The sequence below is a fragment of the Aphidius gifuensis genome, linkage group LG3 (genome assembly GCF_014905175.1).
Source record: "Aphidius gifuensis isolate YNYX2018 linkage group LG3, ASM1490517v1, whole genome shotgun sequence".
NCBI classification, from domain to species: domain Eukaryota; kingdom Metazoa; phylum Arthropoda; class Insecta; order Hymenoptera; family Braconidae; genus Aphidius; species Aphidius gifuensis.
This window is the reverse complement of record NC_057790.1, coordinates 23110705-23126171: the sequence shown is the minus strand read 5'-3', so window position 1 is coordinate 23126171 and position 15467 is coordinate 23110705. Positions and strand designations below refer to the sequence as shown.

General features: G+C 25.0%; 3 protein-coding genes across 3 annotated transcripts; 1 reads left to right on the top strand and 2 right to left on the bottom strand.

Moving 5' to 3' along the window:
- Positions 1-4229: 4229 nt before the first annotated feature.
- Positions 4230-6877, bottom strand: LOC122852970 (inhibitor of growth protein 3-like). Its single transcript, XM_044153136.1, has 6 exons — positions 6712-6877; positions 6225-6296; positions 5787-6146; positions 5285-5714; positions 5009-5207; positions 4230-4926 (listed from the first exon to the last, which is right to left on the bottom strand). Exons 1-6 carry the CDS (start codon positions 6737-6739, stop codon positions 4810-4812), a joined length of 1206 nt encoding a protein of 401 aa, XP_044009071.1. The 5' UTR covers positions 6740-6877; the 3' UTR covers positions 4230-4809.
- A 613-nt stretch (positions 6878-7490) lies between these two features.
- LOC122852975 (sideroflexin-2) lies at positions 7491-9651 on the bottom strand. Its single transcript, XM_044153141.1, has 8 exons — positions 9329-9651; positions 8974-9134; positions 8735-8896; positions 8468-8666; positions 8259-8384; positions 8021-8187; positions 7904-7951; positions 7491-7828 (listed from the first exon to the last, which is right to left on the bottom strand). The coding sequence occupies exons 2-8, from the start codon at positions 9126-9128 to the stop codon at positions 7714-7716; spliced, it is 972 nt and encodes a 323-aa protein (XP_044009076.1). The 5' UTR covers positions 9129-9134; positions 9329-9651; the 3' UTR covers positions 7491-7713.
- An 80-nt stretch (positions 9652-9731) lies between these two features.
- Positions 9732-15464, top strand: LOC122852956 (MATH and LRR domain-containing protein PFE0570w-like). The gene is made up of 5 exons (XM_044153110.1): positions 9732-10494; positions 10608-10767; positions 11756-13583; positions 13692-13826; positions 13933-15464. The coding sequence occupies exons 2-5, from the start codon at positions 10616-10618 to the stop codon at positions 14077-14079; spliced, it is 2262 nt and encodes a 753-aa protein (XP_044009045.1). The 5' UTR covers positions 9732-10494; positions 10608-10615; the 3' UTR covers positions 14080-15464.
- Positions 15465-15467: the final 3 nt, after the last annotated feature.

The following is a 15467-nucleotide window of genomic DNA, read 5'->3' as shown; positions in this document are numbered from 1 at the left end:
CTTGATATACAAAGTACTATATTTTCACATATTTTCACACACTTGATACAAACGGAGCACAATCGATAAATAAAAATAAATACACACATCATACTGACACGATCCAAACTCATGATTTATATTTTTATTTAATTTAGAGTAAAAGAAACTAAAGATGCACTATTGTTCATTTTTTAAATTACTCGATAAGATTTTTTAATATAAAAAAAAAACAAGACAGGTGTATGAAAGGGAAAACTTGGAAAATAGAGCCAAGGAAAGTCAAGCTGCCAGTTTGATCGACATTTTCATGCAGTAATTGAAGGAGTTTTATTTTTTCGTTGAGAATTTTTATAAGAATTAAATTTCGAAAATTCCGTTTATATTGTGAATCAAAAAATAATGCTAAATTTTTTTAAGAAGAGTTAAAACCTGTTTCTAATTGCTTAATATGTTTTAAAAAATATCTACTGATGCATTTCTCCAGGAGAAATTTAAAAAAAAAAAAACCCAGAAATAAATTATAATTAAAATTTATAGATTTTACTGATAATAGAAAAAAATAATATGATAGTGAATTAGTAATTATTGTAACTGGCTTTTTATATTTAAAAAAAAAAATAAAATTTATCAAATTTATTGACTGCAGTTCAAAAGAAGAGTAAAACAGAATTTGAATCTTTTGAAATAATGGCGAGCTTTTTTATCGAACATGGCCGACTAGACTATCAGAGAATCAGAGAAAGCTGCCATCTATCGAAAGAAAAGTGCGCAACGAAAATTTCGCGGGGTAGTGATTTTTTTTTTTTTTTTTTCTCACAAAAAATTAATAACTATAATAAATAATAATTTATAAAAAAACGGACAATGCGATATTAACATAAATATCCATTGCAGTACCTTGAATTGTTAATTAATATCGCCGTACATTGTTGATATGAATAATTATTTATTTTAGGAAAAATAAATTTCAAGTACATATAAAAAAATACAACGCAATACGAGTCAATAGCCAACGAAAAAAAAAAAAAAAAACATATCATAATTGTAATATTTCATACAAAAACTGACGCAGCGATATTTACATAAATGTTTATATTGAAATATCAATTATTATCGCCGTACATTGTTGATGAATAATTATTTATTTTAGGCGAAATAAATATTAATTGAAAAAATACAACGACGCTAAACGAGTCAATGGCCGACGAAAAAAAAAAAAAATCGCCGGCGTCACGGCATCTCCAACAATAAATTTATTCAATTATTCATGATCATCAATGAAAAATTGAATAAATTATAAATCATACGGCGGAATAAAAAAAAAATAAAAAGGATCATCAGGATCGTCGCATAAATTATGAATTATGATAAAACAAAAAAAAATAAATTTTCAACTCTCAGCAGGGCGGCCATTTTATGAGCAAAAAAATGCCACGCAAAAAATAAGAAAATTTATACTAAATAATTAATTAATTCTAGGGTTGAAAATTTATTTTTTAATGAATAATATGAATAAAATAATAATAATGATGAATGAAATGAAACTTTACCAGAATAACAGCGTAAAATGGAGCTCAAGAAGCAAGAATAAGCGGGAACCCAAAAAAGAACGTATTAAGCTTTCAATCCACGAGGCACGGACATAACTAGACGTCTGCGGTCTGAAACTCTGAAGTGGACTGAAGTGGACAACCCAACCGTTGCACATCCCCCCGCAGTCGTTTAGCAACAAGTAGCGCCCTCTCAACAATATGGGGGCTTTGAATGCCTTTGCGCATGACTGATAAAAATTTTAAATTCTACATATAACAAATCAACAATAATAACAATAACAACAATTATAAAGATTTAAAAAAAAAATGCGTTAGTTTTGATAAAAATATTATTTCTTCACGAGGATATAAATTACCATTTTTGGCAGTTCATTACCACGGAGAAAATACTAAAATGAATAAAAAATTACTTGGATAATCCTCCGAGACTGTTGAAGTAGTCTATTATAATCAATTATTTATTATTTTAATAATATTTATGTAAATAAATAATTTATTAATGTCTTTTTTTTAAGTATTATTATTATTATTTTTTTTTTTTATAATTGATATAATTGTTGGAAATCCGATAGCAAACTCGCAATTAATTAATTATGTAAAAATAAAAAAGAAAAAAAATTGTCATGTTTGTAAAAATATATTTTTTTTTTTTCATGATATTAGAAAAAATAAATCTCCAAATAAAACAGATACACAATGAATTTTACTTTATTTTCATCAATATATTTATTATTTATACTATGTATAATGAACTATTGATATTGATGTTTAATTATATTTTTTTTTAATTACCTTTCATTTTTTCTACGTTTATATATTTGTCAGGATGATAATATTTTATTATTTTTTTTATTTGATAATTATAAATAACATTTTTTATTTATACATAATTTTTTTTTTCAAGTTAAATTTAATGATGAAAAATATCATTAGTATATATAGCTTATTGACACTTAAAAAATTTTAGAATAATATTAAACTTTATCAACTAAATAATTTTTGATGAAAAATTTAAAAATATTGAGTGTACCTATTCAAGTGTAGAATATAAAAAAAAAATACACAAAAAAGATATTAAATAAAATTTTATCAGCAGCGGAAAGAAAAAAAACAAAATCAAAGTCTAAAGTTTATTTATAAATACAAGTTAACGACATTTTAGAATAAAAATAATCCATCAAGTCGTTTTATAATATTAATATTATATAAATATAAATTTTATTTTAATAATAATTTATAATTGCATGTAAGATTGTATTTATTATTATCAATAATTTCAGTTGATTCCAAAAATTTATAATAATTTTTCTGGAATTTTTTCAAGTCCATTCCAAGATTGTAAATATTAATATATTTAATTTTATTTCCATTGAATGCTCCATCCATAATATCAATTATTCGATTACAAGAAATATCCAAATATTCAACTTCCATATTTTTAAAAATATTCTTTTCAAGTTTAGCCAATAAATTATAACGCAAATCTAAAGTTTTAAGTTTCAATCCAGCAAATGCTTCACCATCAATTTTTTCAATATTATAATTATAATTAATTGACAATGTTTTTAATGATTGACTTAATCCTTTGAATGCATTTTTTTCTATTGACTTAATATAAAGTTCATTGTGTATAATTAATGTCTCAAGTTTATCAAGTCCATCAAAAATACCAGGTGATAAAATCTTCAATCTATTTGAATTAAATTCAAGTTTATTTAATATTTTAAATGATGACAATGAATTACCCTCAATTGCTTCCATCTTATTAGTATTAAATTCGAGATATTTTATTGGTAAAGCCGAGTGTGAGAATGTCTCAATATTGATAAATAATAATTCACTTTTATATATTATTAAATGTTCCAATTTTTCAAGAGTCAATAATTCAGTGTGAAAAATTTTATTGTCTCTAATTACCAGTTGAAGATTAATTAATTCACCAAGTTTTTCAAATATATTAATTTTATTTTCATTTAGTTTAATTGGTGAGTAAAAATATAGTGATTTTAAAAATGGTAAACCAGAAAATGATTTGTTGGATAATTCAAGTCCATTATTACTTGCTTTAATTTTTAGTCCATAAATTTGTAAATCACTAAATGCATTTTCACTGATTGATTTGATATTTTTGTTGCTCATATAAAGCCAATATTTACCATCACATTCAGCATTATGTGGACGAATAGTTTCTTTAAATGATAATAAAACACTTTGGTTCTGGATAAGACTGTAACCTTGAATTTTACATGATTCATAATCATCTGCAATTGTTGATGATATTAAAATAAAATAAAACAACAAGTAAATACACTTCATTGTTTAAATCCAATTACAACTTTTTGATATTTTTTTTTTTTTCTGATATATAGGTGTGGCTTGTTTCGACTGAATGCGATGACTGAATTTTACAGATAGAAAAAAATATATACATAATTATTATTTTTTAATGACCCAGTTTGTTCTATTTGCTATTTATATAAATCATCATTAAGAAAACAAGATAATCACGAGTTGAAATATAGCTACATTTATGATATAAAAAAATCAAATATATTCTGTAGAATGTTGTAAATTTATTATTTTAGATTTATCAAATACAGATAAAGAAATAAGAAATAATATCAATGATAATTATCCACAAAAACAACAAGGACATTCTATGAATTTTTTTTATATTCTATTATATTACTGGACTTTACAATTTATCATATATTTTTAAAGTAAAACCAAACTATCAAAAATTAAAATTCACTATTTACTATTGGCCCTGTAAATAATACCTGTACAAATCATCAAGTTTTTTGGCTTTTTATAAATTATTCCCACTCAAAAATATCGCACAAATATTATTTTATAATTGCGAATAATCTACATCTACCATAGTACGTATTGCAAAATGATTTATCAATATCAACTTGTGTCTTTATTTTATCTTCATTATTTTTTTTTACATTTTGACACTAATTTGACTTTTTTTTTTAACATACATATTACAATGCACAAATAAATATCTTGAAATACATCAATGATAAATCATAAAGTACTTGTTGTATTTTTTTTATATTTTTTTATCTCATATTACACTGCATTAACTTGCATTCTCCAAATGCAATATCCACAATTTCATGAAATAATTAAAAAGAAAAAAAAAAAAAAAAAATTAAAATAAAAAAAATATACCTATAGAGGTATACATATATATTGACAATTTAATAAATTAAATTAAAAAAAAAAAAAAAAAAAACTTGATATTTATAATAATAATCTAGTTTAATCAATTTTTTCTTCCACCACGTCTTTTCATGGAAGACGTGCATTGAGGACAGTACCATTTGCCTTTGGGTGGTGCTGTTATTCCAACACAAGGATAATGGAACCACTCGAAAGGACACTGTAACAAATACAAATATTAATAATATAATAATAATATTATAATAATAAATGCAGCAAGTTAACAATAGTAAATAATTTACATCAGAATTATCACAGGCAACCATGTCACCATAAGATACTTGATTACAAATACAATAACGTGGTTCATTTGGATCATAAGTCCAATCTGGATTTTCAGGATCCGTGATTGTTGTTGTGGCAGTTGTTATTGGTGGTGATGGTGATGGTTGTGCTACTGTTGCAACAACACTTGAGCTTGGAACTGATGTTGTTACTTTTCTGGAAAAAAAACAACAAAACAAAATATATATAAATGGTTAATGTAAATTTTATTATTTAAAAAAAAGAGTATATACTTTTTATGATGTTTTTTGGTTGTTTCTTGAATAGCTGCAATTGCTGTTTGTGCAGCTCCAGCTAATTCTTTACTAAATTCATTAGCATGAACACCACCACCAGTATTAATTGCTTCATAACTTGCTTTTAGACTAGCTGTTCTACGTCCTTGTTGCATTTGTTGAGTTGCAGCAATTGCTTGTGATGCTGCTGCTGCAATTGCATTACCACCAGCACCAATATGTCCAATGTAATTTACAGAACCAACTGAATTACCAATAATTGATGTTGGTGTTGATGGCATACTTGATGAATTATTACCAATTATTGAACCTGAATTTGCTGATGTTGGACGTGATTCTGTTAAATTTGTTGGTATTTTTTCAACAGCAAGACGTTTTTCAATTGATGCTGATGATGCATTTGAATCTCTTCTTTTTTCAGCTCGAGCTATAAATACAAATTTTTATAATTAATAAAATATATCTTATAGGTTTTTTTTTTTTTCTATATAAGTCTTACAATGACCATGATGATCTCGTGTTCTACTTGATGTAAAACTATAACGATTCTCTTTTTGGCTACTATTTGTCGGTGGTTGATCCAACTCTAATGATCTTTTTTCCAATATTTCTGTAATACCTTTATTGTCAGCTTCAAGTTCCATTTTAAATTTATGCAATTCTTGATCAAGCCTACGTAAATATCTATCAACTAAATCATACATTTGATTTGCAAGATGTACTTTTTCATCAGCATCCTCAAGTGTTTTATAATAATCTTTTCTTATATTTTCATATTCAGTTTCTTTATCCAGTGGTTTCATTTTTTTAGCAATTGAAAAAAAAGTTTTTACTTTTTTTTCTAAACTATCCATTGAATCTGTTTAATGATAAATAATTTATAAGTCAATATATTGTTTTTTTTTTGTACAAAATTGTAATTTAAAAAATTACTTACTTTGTACACCTAAATCCATTTCTCTCATTTCTGTAAATCTATCCCTTAATTCTTGGGGAAGATGTTCAATCACTAAAAAAGTAAACATTATTAATAAATAAATAAAAGTAGATATAATTAATTTTTTATAATCAAATATAATAACAATATATATTTATTTAAAAAATTTTTGTTTGAATATTGTACTATCAGACCTGAAAATATTGAACATTCCATTATGAAAAAAAAATAAATAAATAAAAAAAAAAAATACTAAATTACAGTTTTTTCAATATTTTTATTAATTAAATAAAACTAAGGCAACTGAATTTTGGTATGTAAACAAATGAAATGATTCCAATTCGAATGTTTACATTTAACACACTCATAAAAAATCTTCAAAGTTGTCAAAATTAAAAAAACAAATGACAATAAAAAGTTAGGTTAGTATTGTTGTAGTTGTCGAATTTAATATTCAAATAATTTATTAAATAAATAATTCACATACTTTCAACATAGTCTTCTAAATAAAGCATTATTCAACTATTATTAAACAATTTATTAAAACAATACTAATTTATATTTTATAAAAAATTTATTAATAATTATTTATATTTTTTAATATCGAGTCTGTAGTCACACAATTTGACGATCTTGATCACAGTGTGTTTACAGCAAAAGTGAGTAGCGGCATTTGTATGTATGAAAATCGAGTTTAACGATATTCAAATAATGTTTAATTGTTTATAATATATGAAATAATAAATTTCTAATATATTATTAATTATTGTATATAAAAAAACTTTATAGAAAAATAGCTTATACTTAAATTTATAATCAATAAAGATAAATAATTTTAGTAGGTTAGAACTTTTTGACAAGTGGCTAGATTTTGTTTTAAAATACATAAACAAATGTTTTTAAAATAAAAAAAAAAATTTTTTATATAAATAAACAAAACAAATATAAATAGAAAAAAATTTCTATAACAAAAATTAATTTTATGCAAATTGATTAAATAAAATAATAATATTAATTGTTTTTTTTGTTTTTGCACAGTTATTAAAAATGATGCGAAGAAGTCCAACTCGTATTGAAGCACGTCTTGATGATTTGCAAGAATTTGAAGTAATTAGAAAAGAACATGAGGCTAAAAAAGCTGGTGAAAAATCAACATTTATCCCACCATCATGGGGTGGTAAAACTCTTCAAAGTGAAATACAAGAAAGAATTGGATATGTACCACAAACATCAACAAAATCAACACAATCAAGAGCAAATATTTGATTAATATCAATTCAAAATGTATTTTAATTATTACTTAATGTTTATACATTTTTTTTATAAAAAAATAACAAGTTGTACAGAGAGAGACAAAGAGAGAAATGCATCTAATTCTTATTGCTGTGTATAAAAATTATTGCTAGACAGTCTTTTAATGAAAAATAATTCCAAAGAGATATCTATTATTTAAGTAATTATTGTCTCAATATTTAAGTAGTTTCAATTATTATAATCCTTTGTTGAAATAAAGATACTTGGGTGGTTCTTCACCCTTGCAATTATCAATTAATTTTTCATAACTTTCTGGTTCCCATTTTTTCAAGGTACTCGTTTCGATTGAACTGTAAAAATTTTATATATGTAAATAATTTCTAAATAATATTATTAATTTGATAATTTAATTAATTTATATTTACCAATTTTGAGGAAATATTGCACAAGCAGTTGGTACCATAATGGTCAAGCTTTAAAAAAATAAAAATTATGCACAATTAGTTGAATTGAAATTTTAAAAAATTATTAATTTTACTTACAAACATCCACATAAAATAACTTGAATTGGTCCATGTAATACTTTAATTCTTTGCATCAATTTGTAGGTTTCAAGTTTAGCCATTATTGGTGGAAGAATACACATTCCAGGTGCACACATTATTATTCTACTTACAGTCACTTGACTGATACCTTTTGCAGCAGCAACCTGTTAAAAATAATTCATTAATAATAATCATAATAATCATTGATTATTTAATTTTTAAAGCTGATAAATACCTTTGATTGAGTTAATTTTGTGCCATTTTCATCAACAAGATCAACACCTTCAATTAATTCATTTTGTCTCATCAATGGAATATTAACACAATTTGCAGCAGCAACAGCAGCAAATGGAACGTATCTCTATAAAATAAATAAATAATAATATTATGTTGCTATTATCTTAATAATTTTTAATGATTAATTTATTTAAAAATTAGGCTTACAGCAATTAATGGATTTGAAAGATTTTTCCAAAGTGATTTGCATCCTATAGCTGTTACCATTGCAGCAGCTGTTGCACTGACATAAGCAGTAGTAAGTTGACTTGTTGTTATTGGACAATTTGCATTTCTATTTGTATAATTAACAAGTGCATTAAAACTTTGATTTGCCCATTGCCAAAATACTACTGCTCCAGTTGTTCTTAAAAATCAAAACAATTAATCAATTAATATCATTTTAATTATTATAAATAATTTAATAATAATTACTTGTAAAATTGAAGCATTGCTCCGGTGATTGCCATACCACCTGGTACTTGACATGACATTCTACCAAAAACATTCTGAAGTTCACCAGTGTCAGGGTGAAATGCCGACTCGTAAAGTTTTTTAGCACGTAACGTTTGATCATTCATTGGCGTTTGGCCATTTCTAAAAATAAAAAACAACAAAATAAAAAAGAAAAATTCCTCATTGTTACAGTAATAAATAAAACAAAAATGACATACTTGTAAGAATGATATAATTTTTTAGCATCATGAAGCTCTTGATCAGAGGCAAGACAAGATCTTGGATCTGTTACCCAGGCAAAGTGTCTCCATCGTCCATAAAATGTTGACAAATCCCACAGTGGTTTTTCAATATCAAATGTCTTATCAGCCATTTTATCCTGAAGATTAAATTTATATTATAATCAATGTGCTTGTTGGAATTTGCAAATTATCAAAATTCAACATATGCTATCTTATCTCAAAAAAGTAAAAAATACTGACAATCAAAATGTCACTCTTGACTGTGTAAATTTACATTATTATGTAACAATTTATATTTATATAAATAAAAATTAATAAAATTATTTCTCACCGGCTTAATAATTTATTTTTATCACAGCTATTTTAGTGGTTATGTGCGTTGTAATAATACGTTTGACTGTTTGATGATTGTGTGGTGGAATATTGTCAAAATAGATTTTTTTTTTTCTTTTAATTTTTGTTATTATTATGCTATTTTCATCGATACAGCCCTGGCAATACTGGACAGTGGACAAACCGATTGCACCTTTTCTAGTTTTTCTTCTCACCACTTTTCAAAAAAAAAACAAATCAGGTTTTATGATAATATATATAATTAATATACACTATACCAACGTCAAAGTCGTCAATTAACTTTTACGACAATGTTGTGATATGTATTAAAATATCAATAATTAATGTTCTTTTTTTTTTTCTTTTTTTAGATTCTACATAGATAACAATTATGGCTGCAAGTTGCAGCCTGCAATTATAAATACCTATTTAATTTTTTTTTAAATAGAAATTTGAATGACATTAGAATTTAGATAAATATATACGTCAATGGTTAATTTACTTTTATAATATTGAATTAATCATTAAAAGTAATTAAAACTTTAGTAGCATAAAGATAACATAAATTTGAATATTACAATAATTGAATTTTATTAAAAAAATAATATTTTTTTAACATGGCAAATAAAAATAAGCCAATATGCTCTATCAGCATCATCAACATCATCAGCATGTATGATTTGTATTGTTTACAATTCAAGTCTTAATTTTCCTTTTGTTTTCAGTTGATAAATTTTTTTTTTTGCTCCTTTTGTTTGCGAGATGTCCCGAGATATACCGAATTCCTGGTAATCAGTGTGCAGGTAACATTGATTGTGTTAGAGTTATATGACGTAAAATTGATATATGTATACATTGATTAAATACTCAATGTGCGCACCTTGTATATAACATCTGGTACTCGGAAAAATTGGAGCGAGTGAGTATGTGTGTACATTTGAAAAGGAGAGACATATCAAAAAGAGAAAGATAAAAAAGAGAGATAAATAGGAAAGTGAGATCAAAGATCCCCCTTTCAAAGTGAGTAAGTAACACATAGATATTCAACACACACATCCAACAAAGAGCATAGACAAAATATCCTTTCACGTTCAGCCTCTAACATAACGTCATCCAGCCCAGACTAAGACTCTGGACGAGGGCAACAGGGGCCACACGGAAGAGGCAAGTTATTTTATCATTGTTGTTATTGTTGTTGTAATTAAGTGTCAATATTGTGATTATATTTCTGATATTGTTTTAAACTAAATAATTAATTATTATTAATTATTATAAAGGGGCCAATATGGCGGATAACAAGATACTGACTGATCTGGACATAAGGATAGGTGAAAAAATTCTTGTAACAGTTGAATCATCATTACCTGATATTATTGTTGTCAGTTTTGTTCATGGACTCAAGTCTTATCAAGGCGCCCTACTTGATGCAACTAAAAGGTAAATTTTCCTTTTGTTATTTAACATTTACTTTATTTTTTTAATTATTTATTAATATTGCTTTTTAAATATGTTGGAGTTTTTAAATTGTCTTGTCATCAAGATATCAAATAGTATTTATCATTTTAATCATAATTACATTAAAATTACTTTCTCATTATGATTCTTTTTTTTATTTTTTTATTTTTTTGTTCTCCCAGATTTGTAACTTATTTCTCAATCTTGATTCCAAGACATTCTATTGTTGTATTGTCCTCATTTCTTTTTTTAAGCTTCATGTTATTATTATTGTTATTCAAAATATTATAATGGAATTTAGAGTATTATTATTTTTATGTTGTAGATTGATTATGCTATTATTTTTTGGTTGTTAATCGATTTAATAGAATTTGTAGAAAATTCAAGATTTTGGAGCAATGTTTGAGTTGAATTTATAGTAAATAACCACTTATCATTAATATGATAAAGATGTATTGATTTAAAATCGAGTCATCGATGGTATTTACTGAACAGCAAGACAAAATAATATTATATAATAATGAGTACATTAAAAGAAATATGAAAAATAAATTATGATGATGATGAAGATGATAATGATCAAGAAAAATAAAATAGTTGATCAATAGAATTGTTGTAGTTAGATAAATTAGAGTATTTTATTATTATTTTATTTTTTTTTCTATTTACTGTGCAAGATGTTGAGACAACTATACACAGTCGTAAATTCAGGCCGATCGATATGTCGGTTGCGCGAATGCTTTGTCTGTATTATAACGCGCTTCCATCAAATTTTCAAGACCCACTAACTAATAATAACTATTAATATTAATTTACAACAGTCATGTAAAAATACATAATATGAATTGAAACAAATTAGCCACTGTTTCATACTGTTATTTTTCATTTTTTTATTATTATTGTTTATTTTTAAATAATAATAATAATAATAATAGTAATGATAATAATGATGATAATTTGATTTTTACAGAGGTCTGCCTTGTGGCATTGAACCACCCGAGCCAGTTTCAGGACCAGATGCTGATAAATTGGCAACAATAGCAGCACGTTTTAGTTATTTTCAAGATAAAAAAATATCTTCAAATGTTATTAATAAAATTGATATACAACGTAAATTAAATACAATAACAAAATGTAAAAATTCAAGACCAACAGTTAGATTACGTCCAAGACAAGTACTTTGCAATAATTGCAGGTCAATTTGCAATGAAAAAAATGAAAATGTTGATGGTAGTAAAAAGAGAAAATTTGATGATAGTACATTAATTGTACATGAACAAGGAGTTAGACGTAGTGAAAGACGTAATTCACAACAGACTGAAAAAATTAATCGTACTAATGATGTTGTTAAACGTGATCTTAAAACATTAATTCCCAAGATTTCACGTTTACGTACTAATAAAATTGTTGATGAAGTTAATAATGTTGTAATTAATGATAAAAAAAAAAATATAGGCTCAAGTTTAAATACAAAAACTTCATGGTTAAGACAAAGAGCTGAAGTAACAGCAAGAAATAATTCTGATAATAATTTATTAATTAAAAAACAATGTTCAACTGTAATTATTGAGCCATCTGAATCAATAGTGCCACAAGAAACAAATGATATTACATATTGTGCAACACCACGACGTTTATCTAGTTCATCTGTTGAAAGTGCAAAAATACCAGATAATAATCAACATGATAATGATAATATTAATGACAATGAAAAAACACAAATGGTTGCTGCAGATTCAACAGTTAAACAAACAACAACAACAGCAACAGGAGAAGTAGAAGAAATAGGAAATAGTGGAGGTAGAATATCAAGAAAAAAAAGATCAGTTGGTTCAATGGAAGATTTATGGGATGAAACAATATTTGAGGATAATACAAGAAATATACGAACAACACCAATTATTAAAATATCATTTGGTAGTCAAGGTGAGGGTACTATATTAAAAATACCATCTAAAATAAAAAATTCATCTGGTGAATCAGAGACTGAAATGGATATTGAAATAATTGATAAAAATGAAATAGTTAATGTAGATAAAATAAATGAAGATGCTTTACAAGAACAACTTGATCCACAAAAACAAAATTATAATAAAGATACAACAAGTGCTAAAGCAGCAAAACGTGCATTAAAACGTGCTAAAAAAGAAGCAAGAAAAATGTTAAATATAAATAGAATTGTATCACCAGGAAGATCACCACTTGGTTCATCACCACGTTATAATCCATCATATGATCCATTATTATATCATCGTCGTAAACATAAAGTTAAACACAAGAAAAAACATAGAGATGATAGAAAACATAAAAATCAAGAAGAGCATTTAAATATTGATCAAAAAAATATATCTGATGTAAAAAATGATGATACCAAAGAAACAACATCAACAACAACAACAACAATATTTAATATAATACCAACAATACCAGTAGAACGTGGTGAATCATATATGGCTATTAAAGAACAATGTCTTAAAAAAAAATTATCAATATCATTAAAACGTTTAAATACAAATGCATATGCAAGATGTGATTATCCAGTGAGTAATGGATCATCTGATTGTAAAAGTCCTGATGATGTAAGTAGTGAAGATTTAAGTGAGCTAGAACCTGAAAATAATGATATTAATAAAAATCAAAGTACACCAGAATTTCCATCACCATCAACACATCCATTAGCCATAAGACTTGGAACAACATCATCAGTAACTTATTGTCTTACAGCAAGTGGTCGACGAATGGACGTTGGTGATGTTGTCTGGGGTAAAATACATGGTTTTCCCTGGTGGCCTGGAAAGGTAATTTATTTTTTTTATTCTCAGATCATATTCATCCTTATTTCTTAGCTATCAAATATCTAATTTAGCAACGTTATTTTTTCTTCTAATTTTATTTATTTGAAATAGGTTTTAAGTATATCTCTACCATGTAAAGATGACAGTACTCCTCCTGATGCCCAAGCTCATGTTGCATGGTATGGTTCATCGACATGTTCACTTATGTCGTGTGATCGTTTAAGTCCATTTTTAGAAATGTTCAAGGTTCGTTTATATATGTTTATTTTGACCTTGATAATATAGATTAATCATTAATAATTGTAATAATATTATTCTTATTTTTTTTCTTTCATTTTAAATATTATTTCAGGCACGATATAATAAAAAAAAACGAGGACCATACAAAGAAGCTATTAGACAGGCACAAACTGAGGCTCAAATTCAAACGTCACTTAATACAACAAATGATGTATTGAAAGTTGATGGATCACCATGTGAGGTCAATGTTATTTCTTGAAATTTATTTAATAATAATTCAAAACTTGTTCGTCACTGCCGTCAATTATCTTGTGCAAAAATACGACAAGCTGCTTCAAAATTTTCATTATAAATATAAAAAATTTTGCTTATGTAAATACGTTAGAAATTGTGATGATTGGAATTAGTGTTTTTAAAATTAACAAATACTTCCAATATTTTAAGTCAATGACTTTAATCATTGATAAAACTTTACCTCGATTACTCGTTTTTTTAAATCTATTTGTTTTTGTTTTTTTACATTGTTAGCTATTATTATTATTATCATTGTTTATTGATTTAAAGAAAGAAAAAAATTTTAAAATTATGCTGCAAGCTATTTTCATGATGTTGATTTTATTTTGATAATGCCAGTAATAATTTTTATTATCAGTTATTTAAACGTTAATTATTTACAAGAAAAAAAAAGATGAAAAAACAAAACAAAATTAATAGTAATCAAAGAGCTTTATTTTTCCATGTAATGGCCATAAAAAAAAAAAAACATAAAATTATCGTACAAACATTTTATTGTTTATCGAATAAATATAAATAAATAATAGTAATATAAAGAAAAAAAAAACTCGATATAAGTATATCATATTTATTCAAGATAATAATTTCTCTAGTGCTTCGACAAACATAATACAGAATTAAAAAAAAAAAAAAAATGTTTACTAGTAATAACTGTGATGATTATTCAAATGTTTTCTACAATGTACATCTTTATGTATGTGAGATGATCGATTTTTTTATATCGTGTGATGTAGGTAGATTTTTCTAGGCTTTAACATATCGAATCTGTTTTAATTTACACAAATTATTATAGTAAATTTATTTCATTTTCTTATTGATATTTATATTATTTTTTACAATGTATTTTGATTGTTACAACTGGCAATGACTATATTTTATCAGTAAAATAAAAAAAATTCTGTTCGATTTAAAAATGCTGCTCAAGAAATTTTAATAAATAAATATTTCATGCAAAACATTTTTGGAAAAAATAAATAGCTTGTCTTCCATCAAAATAAAATAAATATATTTGTCTGAAAATAAAAAAAAACTAATTTATCAGTCAACTCAATTCACTCATCAATAATAATTTTCAATAAATAAAAAAACAAGAAATTAATCAAAGTCCAGATGAATTCATTCATATATATATTTTTGTTTTACAATTATATAAATTAATTAAAATTTTCCATTTACTTTGTTAAATTATTATTTTCTGTATTCAATTGTCAATCCCACTTGTGGTTAATTAATCAATTAAATAAAAAAAAAATTAATGAGATATTAAAATTTATCGATGATTATAGTACAAATATTATTACACTCATGTTGATTGAATAATAACTATAATAAAAATGACATACAAATAAATTG

What these genes read in the sequence shown, in the direction of transcription:
- LOC122852970 (XM_044153136.1), bottom strand. Translation starts at nt 6,739, where the DNA reads ATGCTTTATTTAGAAGACTATGTTGAAA. An exon ending in AATGGATTTAGGTGTACAAA is followed by an intron (nt 6,147 to 6,224) that starts GTAAGTAATTTT and finishes ATCATTAAACAG; the next exon opens with ATTCAATGGATAGTTTAGAA. An exon ending in ACGAGATCATCATGGTCATT is followed by an intron (nt 5,715 to 5,786) that starts GTAAGACTTATA and finishes TTGTATTTATAG; the next exon opens with CTCGAGCTGAAAAAAGAAGA.
- LOC122852975 (XM_044153141.1), bottom strand. Translation starts at nt 9,128, where the DNA reads ATGGCTGATAAGACATTTGATATTGAAAAACCACTGTGGGATTTGTCA. An exon ending in AAATTATATCATTCTTACAA is followed by an intron (nt 8,897 to 8,973) that starts GTATGTCATTTT and finishes TTTTATTTTTAG; the next exon opens with AAATGGCCAAACGCCAATGA. An exon ending in GTTATTTTATGTGGATGTTT is followed by an intron (nt 7,952 to 8,020) that starts GTAAGTAAAATT and finishes ATTTTTTTAAAG; the next exon opens with CTTGACCATTATGGTACCAA.
- LOC122852956 (XM_044153110.1), top strand. Translation starts at nt 10,616, where the DNA reads ATGGCGGATAACAAGATACTGACTGATCTGGACATAAGGATAGGTGAA. An exon ending in CTACTTGATGCAACTAAAAG is followed by an intron (nt 10,768 to 11,755) that starts GTAAATTTTCCT and finishes TGATTTTTACAG; the next exon opens with AGGTCTGCCTTGTGGCATTG. An exon ending in TTCCCTGGTGGCCTGGAAAG is followed by an intron (nt 13,584 to 13,691) that starts GTAATTTATTTT and finishes TATTTGAAATAG; the next exon opens with GTTTTAAGTATATCTCTACC.